The sequence below is a fragment of the Acartia tonsa genome, chromosome 6 (assembly GCF_053477335.1).
Source record: "Acartia tonsa isolate MP-2025a chromosome 6, ASM5347733v1, whole genome shotgun sequence".
NCBI classification, from domain to species: Eukaryota; Metazoa; Arthropoda; class Copepoda; order Calanoida; family Acartiidae; genus Acartia; species Acartia tonsa.
The window spans coordinates 52,357,841-52,383,861 of NC_137265.1; the positions used below are offsets into that span (position 1 = coordinate 52,357,841).

General features: G+C 38.9%; 1 protein-coding gene across 1 annotated transcript; it reads left to right on the top strand.

Moving 5' to 3' along the window:
* Nucleotides 1–7,403: 7,403 nt before the first annotated feature.
* LOC145323157 (uncharacterized) lies at nucleotides 7,404–23,169 on the top strand. Its single transcript, XM_080165550.1, has 11 exons — nucleotides 7,404–7,512; nucleotides 8,081–8,132; nucleotides 8,670–8,737; nucleotides 16,975–17,085; nucleotides 17,621–17,669; nucleotides 18,027–18,099; nucleotides 19,185–19,233; nucleotides 19,879–19,943; nucleotides 20,550–20,634; nucleotides 21,899–21,971; nucleotides 23,163–23,169. The coding sequence occupies exons 2-11, from the start codon at nucleotides 8,089–8,091 to the stop codon at nucleotides 23,167–23,169; spliced, it is 624 nt and encodes a 207-aa protein (XP_080021676.1). The 5' UTR covers nucleotides 7,404–7,512; nucleotides 8,081–8,088.
* The last annotated feature ends 2,852 nt before the right edge of the window (nucleotides 23,170–26,021 follow it).

Consider the following 26,021-nt stretch of genomic DNA (forward strand, 5'->3'; position numbering starts at 1 on the left):
AAATAAATAAAGAAAATATTTTATTTTTTGTATTTTTAAAATTTTCTATTTTATCCAATCGTCGTACTTACATGACATTTTCAAACATATCAGACATATTGAAGAAAAATATTAAATATTTATAATTTTCACAGCAAATTTTACTTTAACTTTCAACTAAATGTCACAAATTTAATCATTTTAAAATTCACTTTTTAGATAAATTTTAAGGTATTATGTTTTCTTTTTTTCACATAATTACAACAGCTATAAGTAAGGTAGATTAATAACTACACAAAAATATCCAGTGATAATAGCTAAGCCGTATCACAGTGGCTAGCTTAGTTTAAAGCAGGGATCTATAGGGATAAGACAATGAAAAATAAATAAATCCTATCCCATTATAAATATGTAATCTTATAATTTATAGCTGACTAACATTTGGGGGGGAAAACGAAATGTAGATTAATTTATCTGCCAATGTCCTCTCCCTCCCTGCATAATAAAACACTTGGAAGTTGGACGGACGAACGGACATACCACAAAAAGGGAAAGGTGTACAAGGGAGAAAAGGGAGTGGAGTTGAAAACACATTATGTTAGAAGACAAAAAAAGTTTTGGGGTAGACGAAATCCAAAAAGTACGTTCAATAAAAATTTTTTTCCTGTAAAGTATTCTGTTTTTAATTTTAGACAATAATTGGGTTTTAAACACTGCATTTATATTACTTTTTTTATAGCCTTATTTAAATGTATGGGATTAGAAAAATGTTTCGCAAATAAGAAATAATTTATAAAACCAAAATTGTTGTAAATTGAAAATTATAGTTTGAAAAAGGTTTATGTTTTCTAAAATATTTGTTCTCAAAGGGGTTGTTAAAAAAATACCATAAGTAAAAGCAATACATTACAGGCAACCGATCCTTTAATAGCATGCATTATGATTTTGGTTGAATCCTAATAGTGAATAGTAATAAGTTGAGCCTGTTTATAAGTCAAGACATTTACACTTATTTTACTGAGGTTTTAACAAGTTGGACATGATAGTAGTATGTTTTTTAACATCACGTGAATTACACAATATAATTCATAATATAAAACCATAAACCAGAGGAAAAGGGTGTAGTGTTAAGTGTCAAAATTAAATAGGGAATCCCACCATCACTGAAGAAATACCCCCCCCCCCTGGCAAACCCTGTGGATGCCACTGGATAAAACCTTCAAAACTGCAATATACATAAATTTTACAACTTTTGGTTCTATTCTATTATCCTCGACTTTTTTCGTTGTATACTCTACTGTGAATAGTTAAGCAAAGCACTGTGTAAGCCAGAGTAGGTGAAAAAAAGGTATGAAGACGAAACATAGGAGAGAGAGAGAGAGAGACAGAGAGAGAGAGAGAGAGAGAGAGAGAGACAGAGAGAGATAGAGAGACAGAGAGAGAAAGAGAGAAAGGAGACAATGAATTGAGAGGTGGATGGGAAATGTTTTTTTTAATGGTAAGGGAAGAAAAGAGGTATTTTTATTCAAGCCAAAAATGTTATTTCCACGGATAACGAATGTAGTACGACATTTATTATCGTTTACTTTTTTGTACATTTTTTACAAAATACATGCAACAGAAGAATGTACCTTGATTTTTTTTATAATATTATACCATATTATTTAGAAGTTGATATTTTACATATTTAAAAAAAAACTAAGAAACCTAATGTTCTTTCTGGTTTCTTACTTATACCTAATTGTTGCAAGAATGGAAAATCAGTGCACCAAAATTAAACCAGCCGACAATTATTTCCCTTGAAACGGTTATCAAGCATTGATCCCCCACTTCCACCTTTTCATTTAGAAATCAATTAAAATCTAACCTAACCTGTAGTAATAAAAATATCACCCATACTAAATTTTCAATATGATTTTAAGTAGGGAGTGGTAGGGAGGTTTTGAGCTCAACAGGGCACTTTAAGGGGAAACGCGCCAAAATTTCTTGTGCATCCGTGGTTACTCTGTCTGTTAACCATCGATGCGTCACACTCCACAGATTTCTACCATGGTTGTATACAGGGATAGGACAATGGGCGCTAACTAAAGCTTCCCCTAAAATATTATTGTGAGTAAAATTCTGCTTTTGAAATATGATAAAGCTTGGTAGAAACATGGGATTGCAATTTTTTTAAAAATCCATTGTCCTTTTCTCCCTGAAACATAAAAAAAATTGTAATATTTTTATTCAAGGTATTTAGCAGACTTTGTAACCTTTGTTGCTAAATGAACGTCTTCTTTGCAAAATTTTTAAGTTTTTTATATAAATGTTAAACAAGAATGACAACATCCGTTAGTAACAATTACGAATTTTACCAAAATATAAAGAAAAACATGTCTTTAAGTTAATATCAGGGATCTAAAGGAATAAGACAACGACTGATAAATTGATGTATATAACCAATGTTGATACAAATATTACTTATTCTGTAGATTACAATTATTGGTTGAAACGATTGGACATCAACCAAAATTCAAGAAAAATCTTCAAAGTTGTTAAGCCAAGGAATAAGAAAAAAATATTTCAAAACGTTAGGGACAACATTAAAAATAGATTAGACGCTTATAAGCAAAAGAGTAATCTTCAGAGAATAAATTCAGCCGTCTATCTTAAACAACAGCTATGAATTCCGTATTTTCTTTCTTATAGCGTTAATATAACAGACGCATCGGAAAGACATAGTGAGTCATCTTTGAAAGTTCATACCAGACCATATTTGGCATGTTTTACTTGCTTATAATACATATAAGGGAGGGAAGGGGAGATGGGGTAATTTAAAAGTAAGTAACATTGACACGGGTCTGGTATAATTTTTAGGGAAGTAGGGAAAAAAGATGCTAATTTTTTCTAAATGTATTCTTGTGAATGGCAGATTTGTTCAAATGAAATATTTGAAGGGATGATTAATTTATTATCCCTTATCCAATCCCTGAAAAATTTATAGATGTTATGTCTAGAAATACTAGATCACTATGACTAGAACTAACAAAGCTACTCTACAAGTGTTGTCTATAAATGTACGTTTTTTTTTACACTTTATCATAACAACCCAAGACTTTAAATTGATACTATACGTTGGCTGTATTAATACTTTAAAAAGTAGACATTTCCTGTCAAAAAACGCACTAAAATTTCCCATTAAATCATAAAAAAACTATTGAGTTTAACAGGCTTTGTTAAAGTTTCGTTTATAAATAAATATCAACATGAGTATGTAGTCATAAAGACATTCAAATTATCATTAGGTCGATATTATGTCAGCCATAACAACTTTGACAAAAAGCTTTTTTCGTTAATTTAGACATGTTAGAATTGTCTTATCGATTTTTTTGTATAAGCAAAGCATCTCTATAATCAAGTCCTAAAAATGTAAGTTTTTATAAATTTATATTATGATTATTCAGTTCTGACACTCTACAAATGTTAATGTTCGTTTGTCCTATCGTTTCAGAGCTTCGCTTTCATGGATGTTGTCATCCTTGTTTTTATAGTGTTTAAGGTCCGTCTGACTGTACGTCTGTCATTGATTTATGCTTGGTTAATCCTAAAACAATCAGATGCAATTAAGAAAGCGTAGCAACTATATAATTAAGTCCGTAGGTCAATTTAGAACATGTTGAATTATAAAACTTTTTTGACAACAATTTATTAAACATGCTAAAATTCTAATTTTATCAACAATAAAGTCTTATTATATTTACTTATTCATTTGTTATAGATTTTAAAATGTATCGTTGTGTCTGTCTGAATTGTTAACCTTCGTTTTAATGGATGTTGTTTAATGGATGAGAGAGAGGGAACAATGGGTTGTCCCCAAAGTTTTAAAATAACGTTTTCTTATTCATTGGCTTAACAAATTTTGGGACTTTAGTTTAAATTCTGATTGGTTAATTCATTAGGTTGGGTGTTCAAACGTTTCAATCACTTATTTTAAACCACAGAAGGGGTAATTTTGTGTATCATCATTGGAGGATCTACATCAATTTATCGGCTATTGTCTTATCCCTTTAGATCGCTGGTTTCTTTGCGAAGGGTCTCGATACCCCCCCCCCTTTTCCCCTCTCTATCGATTGTAAGGAGGGAGGGGGAGGGGCTAGGGGGGGGAGGGGGGGGGAGGGGCGAAGCATTTTAGAGCATATAAGTGAACATTGAACAGAAGAAAGTTGAAAAGAATGACTTTGCAAAAATTGTAAGGCAAAGTTTAACGTGACTTATTAGTTTCTCATGAACGGTGAAAACTCTGTGAACTTATATTATAAAGTAAAAGGATGTGCGTCTGTCTGCGTGTATGCATGAGGTCTAACACATGTGATCGGCTGAAAAATTATGTATCGCATCATATCATTTACAGTTTTCCACGAATTCAAAGTCATATAATCTATACCAGTTTTGTCGGACGGGCCTTTGGCCCCTTAGGGCAATAAAACTGGAATTAAACATATCATTTTTAATTTTACTATCCACGGAAACACTCTATATATAATAAGATAAATGATTATTATATCTATGACCCTCCTTGTTAGTATCACAAAAACAAATAATTAGGGCACAGACACTAGTTTTATTTTATTACATTATACTAACGGCTACGCCCCTAGAGGCCTCTAGGGACACATAATAGTTATTTCTCGCAACGTATTATAAACAGATTTCCTCAGGGAATGGTTTTAATCTTATGATTGTACATTTTTATATTCGTAGAAAGCTGGATATAATACGATGCTAGACATAGTTTTTTCGTATGGATGAGAACCGGTTCCTATCCACCGGATTCGAATGAATACGAGAAAATTGTTTCTTTTAATGTATTTTAAAATCAGCTATTTACCAAAAATATTTTTTTCGATGATAGAAGGCGTAACTGTTAGTTATGTTTTTAGCAAATTTCAAAAATGTCTGTACAAACATCCTGTTACTTTATTATGCGGAGTAAGTAATATTTAATTTTAAACATTCAATTTACTGAATTCATCGTTTTGACTGTATAATAGTTTGCTGTTTTATTTTCAGATAAAATGACAATTAATCAGGCAACAAGATGGAGATGTTTTTGCTTAATATTTTGTGTTTTAAATACTTTTTTAATTTTAAGGTATGTACATATTATATCTATAATACAAAGTAGAATGATGTCTGTCCGTCCGTCCGTCCGTCCGTCTGAAGCTTAAGATCTCGGTAACCACTGAACCGATTGGATTCTACTCTTTAGGGTATATACCTACTGGTCCTGTAGTGGTTTTAGGCTCCCACCCCCCTTAAAAACCAAAAAAGTCCTCCCCCATTTTTTTTTTTGCAGAAGATTTCCTTGGTCCTTTTTTTTACAGAGGATTTCCTTGGTCCTTTTACGAATTTCACCTTAATTTTTTTTGATCACCTCTTGGGGCAAAGCCCCTAGAGGCTAGGGGTGAAGCCGCTAGTTTCTCATAAAGGGATAAGATTACATTTAGTGGTTGAGAAAGGTTTGGATGCCCTACTTAATGAACCAACCAATCAAAATCAGTAAAATTCTCCAAAGTTGTTAACAACGAATAAGAAAAACGTTAATATAAAACTTTGAGAACTAGTCTAATAAACAGCCTTCCCTGCAATTTATCCTTCGTTTATAATACTAAGGATGTCTCAGTGTCTGTTCTAAGATTTAGATCTTGCTAACCGCTGAACCAATAGGATCATACTTATCAGTGGAGCTTTTTTTGGTAAAGTTTTTAGCTATTGGGGAAAATGGCCTCTAGAAAAAAAACCTCCAAAATTTTATTTTTTATTTTATTAAAATGTTGTTTTTCATGCAACTGTTATTTTAGAAATGATAAAGATTCATCAAATCAACAAGAAACCAATAAAGGTAAGATGAGTTCAGATTATATTGAATTCATTATTACGAACAGCCAGACAAACATACGCTAGTCATAGAGAAGCCACACAAGAAAGAAAATCACGAAACCATTAGGTGATATTTAGCAAAAAAGCGATTTATATCCGCTGGATTAGGACTGGTTTTCAGCAATCCTAAAAAATCATGTATAACACAGTATTACAGACAGCTTTCCGCAGCAATTAAAAAGAAAAATTATAATATTGAAACCAGTTAGAAGTTAGCAACATTGAATCTTATTTGTTTAGGTTTATTTAGTCGGGTGTTAGATGATTACAGAGCTCAATTATGCAAGGAACAGTAGATTTTATATGGAAGTAGGGTGACATATACCAAGTAGACCTTGAAAGTACCACTTTTAAGAAGTACAAGGGCCAACAAATGCTTCTAAATTAAATTTTATTAAGTGATGGGAGAGGGTGGAAATGGCGCTAAAAATTCAATTTTGGTGAAATGTCTAAAATTGCCTTATTTGCTATATTTAAAAACTTTGAATAGATGCACGAAGCAGCAAAATAGGTTTTTGGGAGGGTAAAACTATTCCCACCCCACTAATTTAGTTTCCTATCTAACCTACTATACTTTGAAGGAGAGCCTGCCCTATAGTCGGCACCAGTTAAACGTTTCATTTATGTACCCCCCCTCCCCCCCCCCTAAATAATTCCTACCTGCTTCCCTATCAAATCTACTGTAAAGGAGAGCCTTCCATATAGCCGGCACCAGTTCAACATTTCATTTATAGTCTGCGTTAAACATGATGATCATGAATCGGAAAGTTTCATGCAAAAAAATGATCTCTAGATCATCTATGTCCTATAATATAAAGTAGTAAGATTTTTTTGTCTGAAGCTTAAGATTTCAGTAACTACTAAACTTTAGGAAATCTTTATATAGGTCCTGGGGTGCTTTAAGGCTACTTTTCTGTCATTTCTTTGCATTTCGAATGACAGCCTCTAGTTCTAGTCCTAATATTAAAGTTACGGGATGGTTGTTTTTCTGTTTTTTTACAGTTATCCTTAAGATTTTAGGACTATTTTGAGGGAGGTTATCTCCACCCTCCCAAGAGAAATCTCCCTAGCACTTCCCCTCATGAAAAAGCAGAAATATATTTTTCAAAAACTAAAATGGAAAGCGAAGGGTCCTTTCTCACCCTCCCACGTCCCTTAAGTGCCCTTAGAGGCTTCTTGTTACTATTACTATACCAAAATCAGTAGTGTATAACTTTGTTAATATGTAACTTGTACATACTGACATACAGACGGACGTACGAACAAACATAAATTATTGAAATAGATGTGCTAATAAAAGTCAGGGATCTAAAGGGATAAGACAATGGCCGACTAATTCATGTGCAATCATCCCCAATGTTAATACACAAAATTGCCCCTCTTCTATTGGTTGAAACGTATGGACACTCAATTTAATAAGCCCACTAGTCAAAATTCATTAGTCACCAAATTTGTTAAGGCAACGAATAAGAAAACGCTATTATAAAACTTTGTGAACTTGTGTAATAAACAGCTCATTGTTCTCTCTCTTCCTGAATAAAAATATACTTTGCATGAAACGAGTAAAATATGAAAATTAGGCAGCATCAACATTTTTTAGAGTTAATGGATGTAAGTATTATAATTTAATAATCTTTTTCAGTAGCGCATCTACTCTATATCTAAGGTTCGATCGTCAATAATTATGTCTGTCCATTAGAAAGAAGGTTAGCTTATTTTTTTAAGGTCTGTTAGTCTGTTTGTAGAGCTTTAGGACATAAAATTTTAAATTGTAAATGGTATTAATTCTGCTTATAATTCATTTTGTTTAAAGCAAAGATTTTCTATAATTAGGGTCGCTCCATTCGTTCGTAACGGTTAGCTCTTTTAGATATTTTACAATTGACCTTTCTATTTTATGATGATTCATATAACAGTTAGGTAAAATTTAGAAAGTGTAGCAACTCTATAAGCGTTACGTAAAGTGCATACGTCCATTTAAAACATACTGATTATTTTTACTTTTTTGATGTCCTCTTTATGTATCCTTTATTTACGCAATTTTGCAACAAATTTATGTACACATTTGTTTAGACTTGTTATACAAATAATGTTTTGCTTATTAAGTTCTGACACTACTAAATAATAAATCCTGTTATAATAAAGATATTTTTTTTCACACAAATATTTCATATTTTAGATTTGTCTATGTTTGGTTTTGAAGAAAATAAAAGTTCAGGAACTGCGGAGAGGTAAGTTAATAATTATGTCAAGGAAATTTTCAGGGATATAAGGATGGGGTATTGGATAATAAAATAATATCCCCCATCTAATTATGATAATAAGCAACTTATCTCTTTTGTGTTTTACTTATTACCTTAAGACTGTGTTTGAAAAATGGTGTGACATTTAGAGTGAAGATATTTTATAATTTAAAATGTATGTCTGTCCTTGTCTTCAGTCCGTCCGTCTGTCCATCAGTAACGCAACGGCCGCGCAATGGAGGGATATGAAATATTTTCTCTCTTTTTTATGGCCACTGTACATCTGCATTATAACTTACTCACGTTATAACTGTTAATGGTTATTAATTTATCTTGAAAAAGGATGTGAAGCTTTAAAATCATAAGGAAGGACAATAAAACAATAACTCTTGTATAGTGTCAGAAAGATTAAAATCGATAGGACAATTCTAAATGGTATAAATGAACGGAAAGAGCTATCCATTACGGACGGACCGACCCAAATAATAGAAAAGCTTCGCTTTTAAAAAAACAATTTAATTTCAGATTTGAGGAACATTTAATTAATGTTTTGCTGACACTACTTCATAATTATCCCAAGGCAGTTGTCTTAGGTAGGATTATATTACTTTTGTATTAACTCTGGCATTCTCATATAGTAGAAAGAAGAACAGTTATTTATCGCATCGTATTAACAACAACTTTCTGCGGATATTGATATGAAAAATTTTTAGATTAAGTTTTGTTAGTCTTAATTTGATAATTTTTCATTTTAATATTTGTTGAAACTTGTCTATTATACGAAGCTGTACATTATTTTTCAGAATGGCTGAGAACCAGTTTTAATCCAGCGTATATCAATCTGTTTCAAAGCCATACTAAAAATAAAACTAATGGATATGCATCTACACCCTGGCTAGTAGAGCTATGGGTATCTCTGTCATATCAGTTGATGCTGTGTCACTTATGAACATTACTATCCTTGTTATTTAGATCTTGGAAGTAATGTGGTAATACGACACCCATACGGACAGGCCGAATACAGAGTTGCTTCGCTGTGACTTATGATAACAAACCCCCCGCACTAATCCTATTATATCACTATCCATCTCATGACCGCTGTTAACCCCGCACCCGGCGGTCAAACTAAGCCTGCCTAAATGTGGGGAGGGGACTTGAACATGCAACTATCACGAGTCCATCATGCACTTATATAATCGGGAGGCACTGCCTCCCCCTTTTACCACCGCTGCCCCCACAGCCTGTCTACCGTCGGGCGCTAAGCCCTAGCGCCCCACACCCCCTTCAAACCTAACTATTGTCATATTTTTGTTGTATATATATAGTAAACATAACTTGTAAATATTATTCAGTTTAAATATATAATTCTGTATGATTGAATCCTGCTTGTTTGTTTGGTAGAATACTTAAAGGCTAGGGCCCGTTGAATCCGAACTCGTTACCCCGTGGGCCGAGTACGCTCGGCTTACCAGAACTTGGTGTCAGCGTGTTTCAATCGAGCCTTACAGAAACTAGCCTATTCTACCTCTGATTGGACCCTTTGGCAAGTAAGGGGACAATCAGCCGCCAACTGACCCGTGAGACGGCCTTTTTAGGTCGAATTTCCATCATTTTGAACGCAATATGTGGGCCTCTGGCCTACGGCAAGCAGATTTAGCCTGCTAAAAGCGCCAGTTAAGACGCTTTTTCCGTGTCGTGTAGGAGTAGCGCTAGGTGCGCAGCCACGGCAACCGGATAATTTAGCTCAGACGGCTACAAAACTGAGTCTAAATTGGCAAGTGTAGCTGGGACAAGCCCCAGGACACCCAGGCCAAACCTACGAGACAGACAGCTGTGTGCTGGTCTCCCTAAGAAGGCAATGTGTGGCTGCGCAGCTTCAGCACACAAGTAAGCCCTACCACTGCGACGGATAGCAGATTTTGAGCCACAGGCACGGCAGGACGGGACATTCCCTGCCGCTGCCTCCCAGGATTCGAACCCGAGGCGCTGCAGGACGGGCCATTCCCTGCCGCCATTTGTCGGGATTCGAACCAGCGGCGCTGTAGGACGGGTCATTCCCTACCGCCGTCACCCCTCTGAACCTTGCAGGACGGACATTCCCTGCTGCCAGTGCTTCCAGAATCACACCTAGAGCTCCTAGTGATAACAACACATCATTGTGTATAAAATGTCAACCAAGTGATAAAAATAAATATAAAATTGTTGACCAAGTGATAATTAATAAGCTCTAGTGATTCGAAGCTACAGTCTAAGCCACCATGGTAAGCGATACCACCATAGCTGCGGTGCGGCCACCACCAAAGTTTCTGCCAACCCCAGCCGAACGAGAGGCCCCCTTGTCTCAAGGGCAGGACCTCCACTTCCCCTGCCATATCAGGGTGAGGTTTCCTACTCCTGACCCTGCCCAGCATGTACAGGTTGATGCCATGGTTGATTCTGGCAACCGTGTACCAGGGTCTGCTGTAATTTCTGAGCACCTCATGCACGCGATGGGCGTGCAACGCATGTTGATTCCGGACAACACCCAGATCCTGACTGCTAATGAGGAAGGCCAGCCCCTCCAGGTAATTGGAAAATTAAAAGAGTTATATATGGCAGTTTCACACACTCTTATACTCCATCTATACCACGTGACTGTGGTCCGGAATCTCTCCCACCCTCTGAACTTAGGAGGGTATTTTCTCAAGGAGTTCGGAACTAGGCTCTGTTTCGACATGCAACCACCTTGCTTGTGGGCGCGTGGGGAGTTTATCCCACTCCGTGGCGTCCCCATTGACCGGGAGACAGCCGAGAGAGAGCTAAGCTATGAGGGGCCTCTGCCAGGCCCCCTGCCTGAGCAGCCGCGTGTGGTTGAGAAATGCACACACTGGGTGGACGCTGAGCTCAACGCACACAAGGGAGCTAACCTGCTAGCCATGGGGTTGCCCCCAGTGCCCAAGGTGCCAAGGGAGAGCCTGCCAACAACGTTTCCTGAGATTGCCAGCCCTCCAGAACCAATCTTCTCCTCCGACATTTTTATCAACGGCCAGCCGTGTCCACCTGGCCCCCTCTACCTGGGACCTCCAGCCAGTCCACCAGCCAAGCCCGAGTCCAGACCCGTCAAGTCGCGGTCTGATGTACCCGGAGCCACACTCAACTCTCAGGCCCCAGCCTCTCCCGGCGCCGTGCCCGTCAAGTCGCGGCCGGACGCCCACGGAGCCAAAGCTGGACCCAGCATTGTGGCCTCTCCCAGCGCCGAGCCCGTCAAATCGTGGCCGGACGCCCCCGGAGCCAAGCCTGGCTCCGACACGTCAGCCTCTCCAGAAGCCGAGCCCGTCAAGTCGCGGCCGGTGGGTCCCGGAGCCAAGGCTGACCCCTCACCAGCCACGTATAGGCTGAGCGCTGTCACTCCAACTGACGGTCAACCACCCCAGCTCCGCACAGCCAAGCGAGTGGTCCTGCCTGGCCGCGGGGTTATGGCAGTCCCTGTTGAGCTAGTAGGCCATCGCACCAAGGATGCCATTCAACTAGCTGCCCCAGAACAGAGGTTTGGGGAGGACCTTGTTATTCCAGAGGGCCTGTATGCCCACAGGCCTGGCTCTGCCACTGTGTTTAGAGTACTGGTGGTCAATGAGGGGGAGGTGCCCCTCTTGCTGGATGCTGGCCTCCCAGTGGCAGGGGAGCTGGTCAAACCTGACATTCTGGAGGTCTCTGATACGCCTCCCCCGCGTCTCCACTCGGTCCAAGAACCTGCTGAGCCCATAGACATGCAAGAGTTGTGGGAGGCCTTGGAGATGGAAGACAATGAGTTCCTACGCAAGGACCCCTTGCTCAAGAAGGAGGTCTGGACTACGTTGTCAGAATACAGGGACGTCTTCTCCAATTCTACCCCCGGCTGCACAGATGTGGTTGAATTGCAGCTGCGCCTCAAGCCAGGGACCCAGCCGATCCGCCAGAGATTTAGGGATCTGAACCCGCGGCAAGAGGCTGAACTGGAGAAACAACTGGACACTTGGCTGCAGGAAGGAGTCATAGAGCCGTCGGACTCCGCCTGGAGCAGCCCCCTGGTGCCCATCAAGAAGAAGGACGGGAGCACCCGCTGGGCCGTCGACTACAGGGCCCTCAACAAGTGTCTGGAGCTGGACAGCTACCCCCTGCCTAGGATCCAGCAATTGGTGGAACGAGCTGGCGGGCACCGTGTCTACAGTGCTCTAGACGCGGTGGCCGCATACTACACCATCCGTGTGTCTGAGGATAGCCGGCCCTGCACCGCCTTCACCACCCCCAGGGGCTTGTATCAATGGAAAAGGATGCCCTTTGGCCTGGCTACGGCACCGTCTGTCTATTCCAGGTTTATTGCAGGGGTCCTAAACCCACTAGGCACAGCCAACCTCCAGTCCTACCTTGACGACGTCCTGACCTTCCACCAGGATACCTGGGCCCACCTGGCCAGGCTCCGAGAGGTCTTGGAAGCCCACCGCAGGGGAGGGATCCGCCTCAAGCCAGCCAAGACCAAGTTGTTCCGGTCCAAGGTGGATTATCTGGGTCACACCCTCAGCCGGGAGGGGATAGCCATGCAAGAGGACTATATTGACCGCATCTTGGACTGGCCAGCCCCTAGCACCCCCAAGTATTTGCTGGCGTTGCTGGGCTTCTTTGGATACTACCGCCTGTTCATCCCAGAGTATGCAGACCTCACCTACGAGATGAATCGGCAGAAGACGGCCAAGGCCCTAACCTGGACGCCTGAGATGGAAGCCCAGCTGCTGCAACTCAAGGACAAGTTCCGACAGGCCCCCATCCGAGCGCCGCCCAGGTTTGATTTACCAGCAGTGTTCCAGCTCACCACAGATTTCAGCAGCCGCGCCATCTCTGCCATACTGAGTCAATGCCAGGAGGGCAAGGAGAGGCTGATTGCCGCCGTGGGACGCAAGACAACCGACCCTGAGACGAGCTACCCGTCCTGGAAGGGAGAGATGGCCGCCATTATCTATGGGATCCGAAAATTCCACGGCATCTTGTCCTACCGCAGCTTCCAGATCAACACTGATTCCTCTGCCCTGCTACAGATGAAATCACTGAACACATCCACAGGGATGGTGGCCCGCTGGCAGGAGGAGCTAGCGGCCTTAGACTTTACCGTCTGCCACAGGCCTGGCACCCAGAATACCAACGCCGACGCCCTCAGCCGCCGGGAAGATGCCAACATGCCAACGGCTAGCGCCGAAGAATTAGCAGAGCAGGCTGAGTATATCCACAACCTGGCCCAGCTAGGGGAGCCCGCAGCTAGCCGGCCTCCTGCCGCCCGACTGGATTCAGCTAGAGTGTTGGAAGCCCAGACACAGGACCCCCTCCTGCTCCGTGTCCGCCAATGGGTGGCTGATGGCAAGGCCCCAACCAAGGCTGAGCTGCGCGGCAAGGAACGAGACGAGCAGCAGTACGCCAGCCGCTTCTCAGCCCTGGGGCTTGACGAGCATGGCTGCCTCACCACCACTGACCAGACTCTGACAGGAGAGAGGACAAGATACCTGCTGCCTTCGGCCCTCCAGCAGGATGCGTTCTTCCTAGCCCATGGAACCCCCATGGCTGGGCACTTTGGGATGGACGCAACTATCGCCCGCGTTGCCATGCACTTCTGGTGGCCCAACCTGGCCCGTGACGTCCGCCTGATGGTACAAACCTGCCCTGAGTGTGTCCAGAAAGTTACCAAGGAGAGGCTGAAGCAGGGGATCCACGTGCCCTCCCGCCAGGGGTATCCACAGCAAGTCCTATTCATCGACCTGGTGGGGCCACTGCCAGAGACCCCAGCAGGAAACCGCTACATCCTCACCTGCCAAGATGGATTTAGCCGGTTTGTCAGCCTCTACGCCATCCCCAACAAGCGCACCCTCACGGTGGCTGAAGCCCTGTTGCACCGCCACCTGGCCACGTTCGGATGCCCCCTGAAGATCCATTCCGACAATGGAATGGAATTTACCGGCCAGGTATTCCAGGAACTGGCCTCCCGGCTCGAAATTGGCCTGACACATCCACCACCCTACAATCCGCAGTCCAACCGAGTGGAGAGGTTTCATAGGACGCTCAACACAGGCATGCGCCTGTTCCTAGACAGAGACGATAACAACTGGGAGCCCCACCTGCCTGCCATTGCCTTTGCCTACAACACCAAGGCCTGTAGATCCACTGGTGTGACCCCGTTCCTGGCCTTCTTTGGGAGAGAGGCCAAACTTCCGGTGGACATGGTGCTCCGGCTGCCAGAGACCGAATATGCTTCAGTTCCAGCCAACGTCCAAGCTCTGTTGCAGCGCTACTATGCAGTTTATGATGCCATCCAGCAGAAGGAGGAGGGAACCATCAGGAGGAGCGCGGTAGCTTACGAAGGCACGGCCAAGTATGAGGTTGGAGACTTGGTCTGGTACCTGGCCCCTCGCCTGGTGCCAGGAAAGGCAGCCAAGATTACCAAGAGATGGACTGGCCCCTGGAAAGTAGTGAGGAAAGCTACAGAAGTCCATTATGTCATCAAACCTGCCTCTCCAGTAGCCAGGATCTCAGAAGTTACCGCGCATGTAGGCCGACTGCGCAAATACACTGGAGATGTGACTGCCCACCAGATCCCAGAAGACATCCAAGTTGACGTGGACGGCGACGAGGATGCCACCGAGCTGCCAGTTGGAGCGGCGGCGCCCGCAGCTAGCAACCCAGGAGAGTTCCCAGTGCACCAGCCAGCCGCAGCCGCCCCACAGCCTAGCGGCCAAGATCGTGACCCAGTGGAGGAAAACCTGCAGGAGCAACCCAACGAACCACCGCCGCCGCCGCCCGCTCCAGAGCCACTCAGAGATGCCATCTGGAACCCTGACGCAGACATGGAGAACCTGCCAGCCGGCAGCGGACCTGTAGGAGAAGAGCCAGCCACTGCGATGGAAGAAGCCGCCCCAGAAGAAGAAGAAGAAGCCATGTGCCCCCTGCTGATGACAGCCATCCCCATCCGGGTAGGAGCTAGGAGGCCAAGCAACCTGAACCAAGCAGACGCCCCCATGGAATTCTATGCGCCCTTTGCCATCACCATTCCACCCTTAGGAACCACCAGAATCTGCCTAGGCCTCCGTGTCCAGTTACCAGCCGAGACAGAACTGATCCTGCAGACGAGGCAAAATTTCCAGCGGCGAGGCTTGGCCGTGGCCAACCCACGCCTAGAAGCCAACCAGGAGCTGACAATGCTGATCACCAACCACAGTCAGACCGAGCAACGAGTGTCCCGAGGAGCCTGTGTAGCCCGAGCTGTCCTCCATCGAGCTGTGCCCCAGGAACTGCCTGTCCGGCGCAGGAGCCGGCTGTCGTATCCCCAGGTTCAAGGCCTGGTGGCTCAGGAGCCACGCAACCCTTGAAGGGGAGGTTGTGGTAATACGACACCCATACGGACAGGCCGAATACAGAGTTGCTTCGCTGTGACTTATGATAACAAACCCCCCGCACTAATCCTATTATATCACTATCCATCTCATGACCGCTGTTAACCCCGCACCCGGCGGTCAAACTAAGCCTGCCTAAATGTGGGGAGGGGACTTGAACATGCAACTATCACGAGTCCATCATGCACTTATATAATCGGGAGGCACTGCCTCCCCCTTTTACCACCGCTGCCCCCACAGCCTGTCTACCGTCGGGCGCTAAGCCCTAGCGCCCCACACCCCCTTCAAACCTAACTATTGTCATATTTTTGTTGTATATATATAGTAAACATAACTTGTAAATATTATTCAGTTTAAATATATAATTCTGTATGATTGAATCCTGCTTGTTTGTTTGGTAGAATACTTAAAGGCTAGGGCCCGTTGAATCCGAACTCGTTACCCCGTGGGCCGAGTACGCTCGGCTTACCAGAGTAATATAGGTTCCTACACCTTGGCTAGTAGAGCTATGGGTATATCATATTAGTTGATACTGTGCAGCATATGAATATTATTATCCTTGTTATTTAGATCTTGGAAGTAATATAGGTTCCTACACCTTGGCTAGTAGAGCTATGGGTAATCCTGTCATATTAGTTGATGCTGTGTCACTTATGGACATTATTATTCTTGTTATTTAGATCTTGGAAGTAATATAGGTTCCTACACCTTGGCTAGTAGAGCTATGGGTAATCCTGTCATATTAGGTGATGCTGTGTCACTTATGAACATTATTATTCTTGTTATTTATATCTTGGAAGTAATATAGGTTCCTACACCTTGGCTAGTAGAGCTATGGGTAATCCTGTCATATCAGTTGATGCAGTGTCACTTATGAACATTATTATTCTTGTTATTTAGATCTTGGAAATAATATAGGTTCCTACACCTTGGCTAGTAGAGCTATGGGTAATCCTGTCATATCAGTTGATGCTGTGTCACTTATGGACATTATTATTCTTGTTATTTAGATCTTGGAAGTAATATAGGTTCCTACACCCTGGCTAGTAGAGCTATGGGTAATCCTGTTATATTAGTTGATGTTGTGTCACTTATGGACATTAATATCCTTGTTATTTAGATCTTGGAAGTAATATAGGTTCCAACACCTTGGCTAGTAGAGCTATGGGTAATCCTGTCATATCAGTTGATGCTGTGCAGCATATGAATATTATTATCCTTGTTATTTAGATCTTGGAAGTAATATAGGTTCCTACACCCTGGCTAGTAGAGCTATGGGTATATCATATCAGTTGATGCTGTGCAGCATATGGACATTATTATCCTTGTTATTTAGATCTTGGAAGTAATATAGGTTCCTACACCTTGGCTAGTAGAGCTATGGGTATATCATATTAGTTGATGCTGTGTCACTTATGAATATTATTATCCTTGTTATTTAGATCTTGGAAGTAATATAGGTTCCTACACCTTGGCTAGTAGAGCTATGGGTAATCCTGTCATAGCTGTAGATGCAGATCCTGAAAATCATGCGGTGTTATTCAATAGTTTAGGTAGGTCAAAATATGATAGATTAACATATAGAGACAGATAGGTAAAAAGGCAGATAGATAGATAGATAGACAGGTATACAGATAGATAGACTTATAGATAGATATATGTATAGACTTATAGAGAAGTAGTTACAGATTATAAAAATCATGCGGTGTTGTTTAATAGTTTAGGTAAATAGATTGATTTGTAGATAGATACTTAGATAGATTTTTGTATAGATAGATAGACCTTTAGAGAGATAGATGGATAGATAGACATAAAGATAGATAGACAAAAAAATATACGGACAGACAAGTAGATAGATTGATAGACATATGTTTAGACAGACATATATATACTCAAATAGATTGATTTGTATACAAATAGATAAACTGTAAATAGTTGGAAAGGCCATTATCTATTTATTGGATTTTTTATAGAGAGGGGGGGGGGGGGTTGGGGGTTGCAGGAAGTTAATTAGGTACCCAAATTTTACCACCCAAACAAAGAAAAAATTAGTGATTGTAAATTAATAAATTTTTATTTTTATTCTAGTTTTAAATCAGTTTGATGATAATGTTATTCAAGTTTTGAATGCTATGAGGTAAAAACTTTTTTTAAACTTTGGGTTGTCCATCCGAAAGAAAATAGCTTAAAACCAACGCAGGACCAGTAGCTATACTTTCCTGAAGAGAAGAGCCCAATTGATACAGCACTTACCGAGATCTTAAGCATTAGACAGACTTTGAACTAACTTCTATTCCTACGATGGTTTTAAGCTATTTTCGTGGGGGTGGGGGAGGGGGAAGGAGCAACCTTACTCTCCCTAAAAAAGAATAAAATAAACACAAAGTTGGGGAGGGGGAAGAGTAATTTTTTTAAAACTCCCGTAAACATGTAGAAAAAATCCTGTATAATGTTGTTAAATATTAAAAGATTAAATCAAGTATTTTTTCTCTAGCGATGGACATTATGTATATCATGGAAGAGATAAGGACGGGACTTTAGTCCATGCTTCTGATATTAATAATCAGGTAGATAGATAGATAGATAGATAGATAGATAGATAGATAGATAGATAGATAGATAGATAGATAGATAGATAGATAGATAGATAGATAGATAGATAGATAGATAGATAGATAGATAGATAGATAGATAAATAGATGGATATTATGTTTATCATGGAAGAGATAAGGACGGGACTTTAGTCCATGCTTCTGATATTAATAATCAGGTAGATAGATAGATAGATAGATAGATAGATAGATAGATAGATAGATAGATAGATAGATAGATAGATAGATAGATAGATAGATAGATAGATAGATAGATAGATAGATAGATAGATAGATAGATAGATAGATAGATAGATAGATAGATAGATAGATAGATAGATAGATAGATAGATAGATAGATAGATAGATAGATGGACATTATGTTTATCATGGAAGAGACAAGGACGGGACTTTAGTCCATGCTTCTGATATTAATAATCAGGTAGATAGATAGATAGATAGATAGATAGATAGATAGATAAATAGATAGATAGATAGATAGATAGATAGATAGATAGATAGATAGATATATGGATAGATAGATAGATAGATAGATAGATAGATGGATATTATGTATATCATGGAAGAGACAAGGACGGGACTTTAGTCCATGCTTCTGATATTAATAATCAGGTAGATAGACATTTATTTGGATTGATAAGACGATAATATAGAGAGATATATATAGATGGAAAGATACGGATATTTAAAAAACAGATAGAAACAAAGATATACAGGTAGATAAATGAATATCAACATAGATCTTACTCCCGATTTTCATATTCTCTAAAAAAGTGAAACTTGTAAATGGCTAAAATAACGATGCCTCCTTTACCCTATCCTATCCCCGCCTACTATATGCAATATATTACCAATAAACGACAATTTTCCCCCTTCATAATATCCACGTGTATTATAGGCATCCAGTGAAAGCAAGTTGGAAAAAATTTAGAATATATAGACAAATGGATAGAAAGATAAATTAATAGATACAAATAAAAATACAGATAGATGGAAAGACAATAAAAATGAAAGAGGCAATAATTTAATGTTAATTTTAGCAATATTCAGAAGATGCAATGTCCTCAATAACATTATTTGATATTTTTGGTAAGTTGTTTAATGTTTTATTAAATAAGAAATTAATAGTTATTTATCGCATAGATTTCCGCTGATTGATTATAAGATTGATTCCTATATCACGATTTCAAACCCAAAATTAGAAAGGGGTAAGTCAATGGACGATAGATTGATATACACTTTCAATGATTATTTCTCTTTCTGTAGAAAAAGTTCTTGGTTGCAAAGTTTGTACACTACTAGTTTGAACTAAACAATCAATATCAAATAAAAGGTCCTAGCATGTCTATAAACCTTTGTGTACCAGTAAAATCCACAGTCATTTATACAGGGATCTAAGGGGAAAAGACAATGGCCAATAAATTCATGTACATCCCCAATGATGATTTATAGAATTACCCCTTCTGTAGATTACAATTAATAGTTGAAACGTTTGAACACAATTTAATGATCCAACCAATCAGGATTATCTGAAGTCCCAAACAAATAAGAAAACGCTATTATAAAACTTTGGGGACGAGTGTAATAAACAGTCCATTATCCCATATCTTTCTGCCATTATATCATTCCTACATATCGTTTCCTTTCGCCCTTTACACACAAATATTAAATATTTAAATTGTTATTTACCTTTAAAGCTGTTCTTCTATCAATATGATTGTGCTTGTTATTTAGATAATCTATACACAGATAGAGATACTTTTATCATGAAGTTGGATATACAGGGATTTGAATGCAAGGTGAGATTTGTTTTTAATGACAGATCATTTTGAATATGTTGGTTTATCTTAGTACTAGCGGCTACGCCCCTAGAGATCTCTAGTGACACTTGATATGGGGGGGAGGGAGAAGTCGACCTATTAACTTTTTTATATCAGCTTTAAAAATTTAAAGTGGGGGTATTTTTTTCTAGTGGCGATTGTTCTTCATAGGGCGGTGTTACCCCCCCCCCCCCCCACCTCCCACCCCACCGTAAAAAGCTTTATTGCAAAGGAAAACCATATCGGTTCAGCAGTTAGCAAGACCCTTTGATACAGACAAACACAAATTCTTATAATGATTAATAAATACTTTTTAACGGGATAATAATAGGGATCTAAAGGCATAATACAATGGCTAATAAATTGATGTACATCCCCAATAATGATACACAGAATCTCCCCTTCTGTAGATTACAATTAGCAGTTCAAACTTTGGACATCCAACTAGATAAACCAACCAATTCTTTAAAAGTCCACAAAGTTGTTAAGCCAACGAATAAGAAAAGATTACAATGAAACTTAGGGACTGGTGTAATAAATAGCACAATGTCTCCTCTCTTTCTGACCATATTTGTTTCATTTTAGGTATTAAAGAAGTTTTTAGAGATAGAAATGAAGCCAAAATTTGTACCTTACATTCAGATGGAAATGAAAATGCACTGTAAAAATGGTAAATTATATCTTATACATACATACTTTTATATATATATACTAGCCACTGCGCCCCTAGCATCTAGGAGCTCTCTAATTGAAGGTATAAGACAAGCTGAAGACTTAAATCATAGGCGTCCAAGGGGGGGGTAATGGGGCGATTACCCCCCCCAAACGAATTTGGGGGTGCCGTAGGCACCCCCAAAATTTTTTTCATTTTACCCCCCCCCATTTAAAATTTACCCCTACCCTGGAGGTGCCGTAGGCACCCCCAACCATTTAGGAGGGGGTATTTACCCCCCCAAACAATTTTGGGGGGGTAAATACACCCCCCAAAATAGAAAATCTCTAGCAAAAAAAATTTTTGCGCGCTTCGCGCGCATTTTTAATACTAAATTTTTGATAAAATTTAAATTACCCCCCCCAAAAATTTTACCCCGGGGGTAAATTTTGGGGGGAGTAAACAAATTTTACCCCTGCCAACAGATTTCAGGGGGGGTAATTACCCCCCCCAAGCAAATTTTACCCCCGGGGTAAAAATTTTGGGGGGGGGTAAAAAAAATTTGCTTCGCGCGCCATTTTACCCCCCCCCCCCAAAATAAAAAGCTTGGACGCCCCTGACTTATATCTAAACTAATTTAATTATTCTTAAACCATCCTAGGACCTATGTGAAGCTTCCATAGAAGAAGAACTCAATCGGTTTAGTAGTTGTCGAAATATTAAGCTTCAGACAAAAAAACTTACTGCTTTATATTGTACTAGCGGCCACGCCCCTAGAAGCCTCTAAAGGCACTTAACATAGGAGAGGGAAAAGTTGACCTCAACCCATTTTCAATTTGAGTTTCAAAAGAGTAAAAAAATATTTTTGGGGGAGGGGGGTGAAGACACCCTTCCCAAAAGTAGTTTTAACCTTCCCAGGACCTATAAGAAGCTTCACTGTAAAGGAAAACAATATCGGTTTAGCAGTTAGCAAGATCCTTCGGTACAGACAAAAAACGCTTACTACTTTTTATAATAAGGATGATGATATACCTTTTTCTACTCTAAGATAGTTATGTTATGTAAGGCACAGGGCAGTGATAGGGCACCACAGGTATAGGACCCGCAGGGTTAGAGCCCCCGCAGTAATTATCGAATAAAGATAAAGGATTTATATTTTCTGTCTTTTTTCCACAAAAAACACTCCCCACTCCCCTCTAATATTTTCCAATTTATTTTAAAAGTGTGGTATTTAGTGTTTTCAGATATTGATTTAAGTAAAAGTACTTTTGTTATATTTTAGAAGAAGGATTTGTGAGCCCATGTTTTGCAACATTCAAAACAGAATTTCTACCTTTGATGCAAAAATCAGGAATGTTTATTTACTTTCACATTATTTTAAACATTATTAAATTAGCACAACTACAAGTTTTTTACAAATTTTCTTTTGCTTTTCTTGCTTACTAGCGGCTTAGACAATTCTTTGGGGAGGTTATTTTTTGCCAGAGGCGAATTCTCTTGGGAGCTTAGAGGTTACAAATAGTTTTAAACCTTTCTGAACCTATAAGAAGCTTCTCCTTAAGGAGAACCATGTCGGTCCATTGGTTAGCGAGATCTTAAGCTATAGACAGAGAGACAAATAGACTTACTTTTATAAATTTATTATGAAACTAACCCCTTTATTTCGTTGCAATTGTGTCTTTTGGTTGATGCGATAATGTGGAAGTGAATGAGCACTAAATCAGGATATATACCACATGTGCCCTGGCCTATTACTTATCAGGTAAGAAAGATAGATAGATAGACAATTTAGGTAGTTGGATGGATACTTAGATATTTTAGGCTATTTAACATTGTTGTAATTTCAAAGATAGTCATAGTAAGATAGATATTTACGGATAGATGGACAGACAGAAAAAATTGTTTGCAAGAAAGAAAAATCGAGTCAAATAAATAGGTATTGATAGAAAATAGAGATATACATATTGTTTGTTAAACAAATAAACAAATCTATGTATATCTTTTTATAAAAAAAACAAGGATAAAAACATCCATGAAAGCGAATCTTTTAAACGGAAGGACAAACGAACATTAATACTTGTAGAATGTCAGAACTGAACAATCAGAATATAAATGTATAATTTAGAGAAAAGAAAATTAAGTAAATTTGTTAAAAAACTGCTTCAATGCAGAATAATGTTTCAGGACATACTTATATTTTTAGGACTTGATTATAGAGAGGCTTTGCTTATAACATTGTACTTTGTTGTCCTAGGAATCAGTGTTCCAAAAATCAGATCAATCGAATAATTGTATCACATAAAAATTAGCTGTTAAAAAAGTTAAAAATCAGCATGTTTAAAATGGACGTACGGACATTCTGGTACCAACTATTACAGGAATTAACATGCAAAGTTTGAAATCCATAGGACAATGCTAACATGCCTGAATTAACGAAAAGAGCTATCCGTTACGGACTGACGGATTGACGGACTGACGGACGGACGGACCGATCCTAATTATAGAAAAGCTTCCTTTTAAAAATGTTGAATTTATTATCTATTCAGGAGCTAGTAGACAAATGTTACTATGACGTGCTATTTGTCTACATAGATACTATCTATTTATCTATCCTATCTATCTATCTAACTAACTAATTGATTATCTATCTAGGAGCTAGTAGACAAATGTTACTATGACGTCCTGTTTGTCCACAAAGATGCCAAAGCATTTCCCTACTGGGACGAAAATTTATCGAAAACTAGTTTTTTGGAAAGTTTTAAAATTGATAGTTTATCGAAATAAATTTATATTTGTGTTATTGTCATTTTTTCTTTGATTTTAAGTTTCCGTCTGTATGTCCATTAAAACTATCAAAACTATATTAAGATAATAAACGGTTAATTGATGTTCATCCCAAATGAAGATACAAAAAAATTTCTTACTGTATATTATCAATGCCGACATTCAAAGTATAATTACTTTGGTGCTGAACCAAATTTTCATGCAATCTGATAAAGTGATGCTCGCAGCTGGCTAAAACAACGATACCTCCATCCACCTCCTTAACCCCATCCCCTCCCCTTTCCAACTGGATGAAAGAACTGACCAATAAATGAGTCCATATTAGCAAGCTAAATTGATGACCAATTATCCCCTGTCAATATATTTTTAACATAATATCATCATTTAAATGACATTATGACTACTTTCTAACGTTGATATAATAACAGCTCATCCGTTTAACAGGGTGAATATTTTATAAATTGATAAAGAATATACGTGGATATTATGACATGGGAAATTTGTCTTCAATTTAGGTTAGTATTGGTCAGTTCGTTCATCCTAGCATGAGGTAGTGGACGTAGTTAAAGGGGTTAATGGGGGGGGGGGTATTCTTATTTTAGCCAGCAATAAGTTTCACTTTATTAAGGTACATGATTATCTGGTGTGAAATCCAACGAATAATAAATCCCATACATTTAAATCTAAATTAATTAAATTAAAGAACATTTTTTTAATAAAAACTTTTTTCGTGCTGTTTTTCATACATTGAATTGTATGTTAATTTGAAAAAATAAGTTCACTATATTGTGTGTTTAACAAGGATGACAACATTCATATAAGCAAGCGTTAAAAATCCAGGGAGGGAGGGGACATATGGCTGTTTATTACACTAGTTCCCAAAGTTATAAAAGGTTTTCTTATTCGTTGGTTTAACAACTTTGAGGCCTTTCATTAAAATTTAATTGGTTGGCTCATTAAGATGAATGTCCAAACGTTTAAACAACTAATTGTAAAATACATAAGGGGTAATTTTGTGTATTATCATTGGGGATATCCATCAATTTATCGGCCATTGTTTTATCCCTGTAGATCCCTGTAAAACATCGGATTGTTCGTATATTGACATAAATAGAGGAACTATATTTTTTATATTAGTCTTTAGACTTGAATATGGGGATACTTAGAATCACCAATTTTAATATATTTTTAGATACTAGCGGTCACGCCCCTAGAAGCCTCTAGGGGCACTTAAGGTAGGAGAGGGAAAAGTCGTCCTCATACCATTTTAAATTTGAGTTTAAAAAGAGTACAAAAATATTTTTTGGGGGGAAAGGGGTGAAGACACCCTCCCCAAAGATAGTTTAAAACCTTTCCAGGACCTATAAGAAGCTTTACTGCAAAGGAGAACAATATCGGTTCAGCGGTTAGCGAGATCCTTTGGGACAGAAAAAAAAACTACTTTATATAAAATCAACTTATTTAAAATGGACATACATACTTAAAGTTAAAGATTTTGGAGTTGTTATGCTTTCTTAAGTTTACATAACAGTTTCAGGAATCATCATGCAAAAGTTTGAAATCTATAGAATGCCTAAATAAGATTTGTTTGGATTGACAAAACATAATTGTAGCAAAGCTTTGCTTTTAAAAATTCCATAATAGTTATTTCTCGCATCGTATTATAAACGGCTTTCCACGGATATAGAAAGTACAATTATGAGATTAAAACTAGTTTTTTTTAGCCCCGAGGTAACGGAGGCACCGGCTAAAAAAACTGGTTTTAATCTTATGATCGTACATTTCTATATTCGTAGAAAGCTGGATGTTATACGATGCTAGACATAGTTTTTTCGTATGGATGAGAACCGGTTCCTATCCACCGGATTCGAATGAATACGAGAAAATTAATTCTGAATGTTACTTTTATGCAGTTTTACGTTGTAGAAATAGATAAATATAAACAAGGACAATTAGGCTGTAATGTATAAAAACATTAAAAGAATAATTAAAGTTAATATAAGATTTACAGTATAGCATCTCATAGGTCATGAAAGGGTTTATATCTATTTTTGGAGATGGTAAGTTTACCCTCCCAAAAGAAAAATATAACTCCCCCTAAAAAAAATATTTTTCTTACATTAATTTTATAAAAGTTAAATTGAAAATTGATGGGTCAACTTACCCCCATTCCCCACAAAGGCCCCTGGAGACCTCTACGGGGGTAGCCGGTAGTTTAATTAGAGCAGGAATTAGAGTAGAACGATGTTCGCTAATCTGTCTATTTGAAGCTGAAGAACTTGGTAACCACTGAACCGATTTAGCTTTGTTTTTCAAGGAATTTATGAACGATTATATTATTTATTGTTGTTTAATTTACATTTTGCCATATCAAAGTTAGAGGCTGGATTCTTTAAAAAATTGTTTGTAAAAATGTCACACGGAGTATACTTTTAATGTATACAGAAAATTAATTCTCAGCCAACGTTGTTCCTTTTTAGTTTCAGAGTGGACACTTTTGGTGCAGTTATTAGCAATCAAACAAACGATTGTATTTTATGCTTGTAATTAGTTTTTAAAGCAAAACTTTTTTTATGATTATATTTCATAGGTCTCTTTAATGGATAGCTCTTTCATTTATT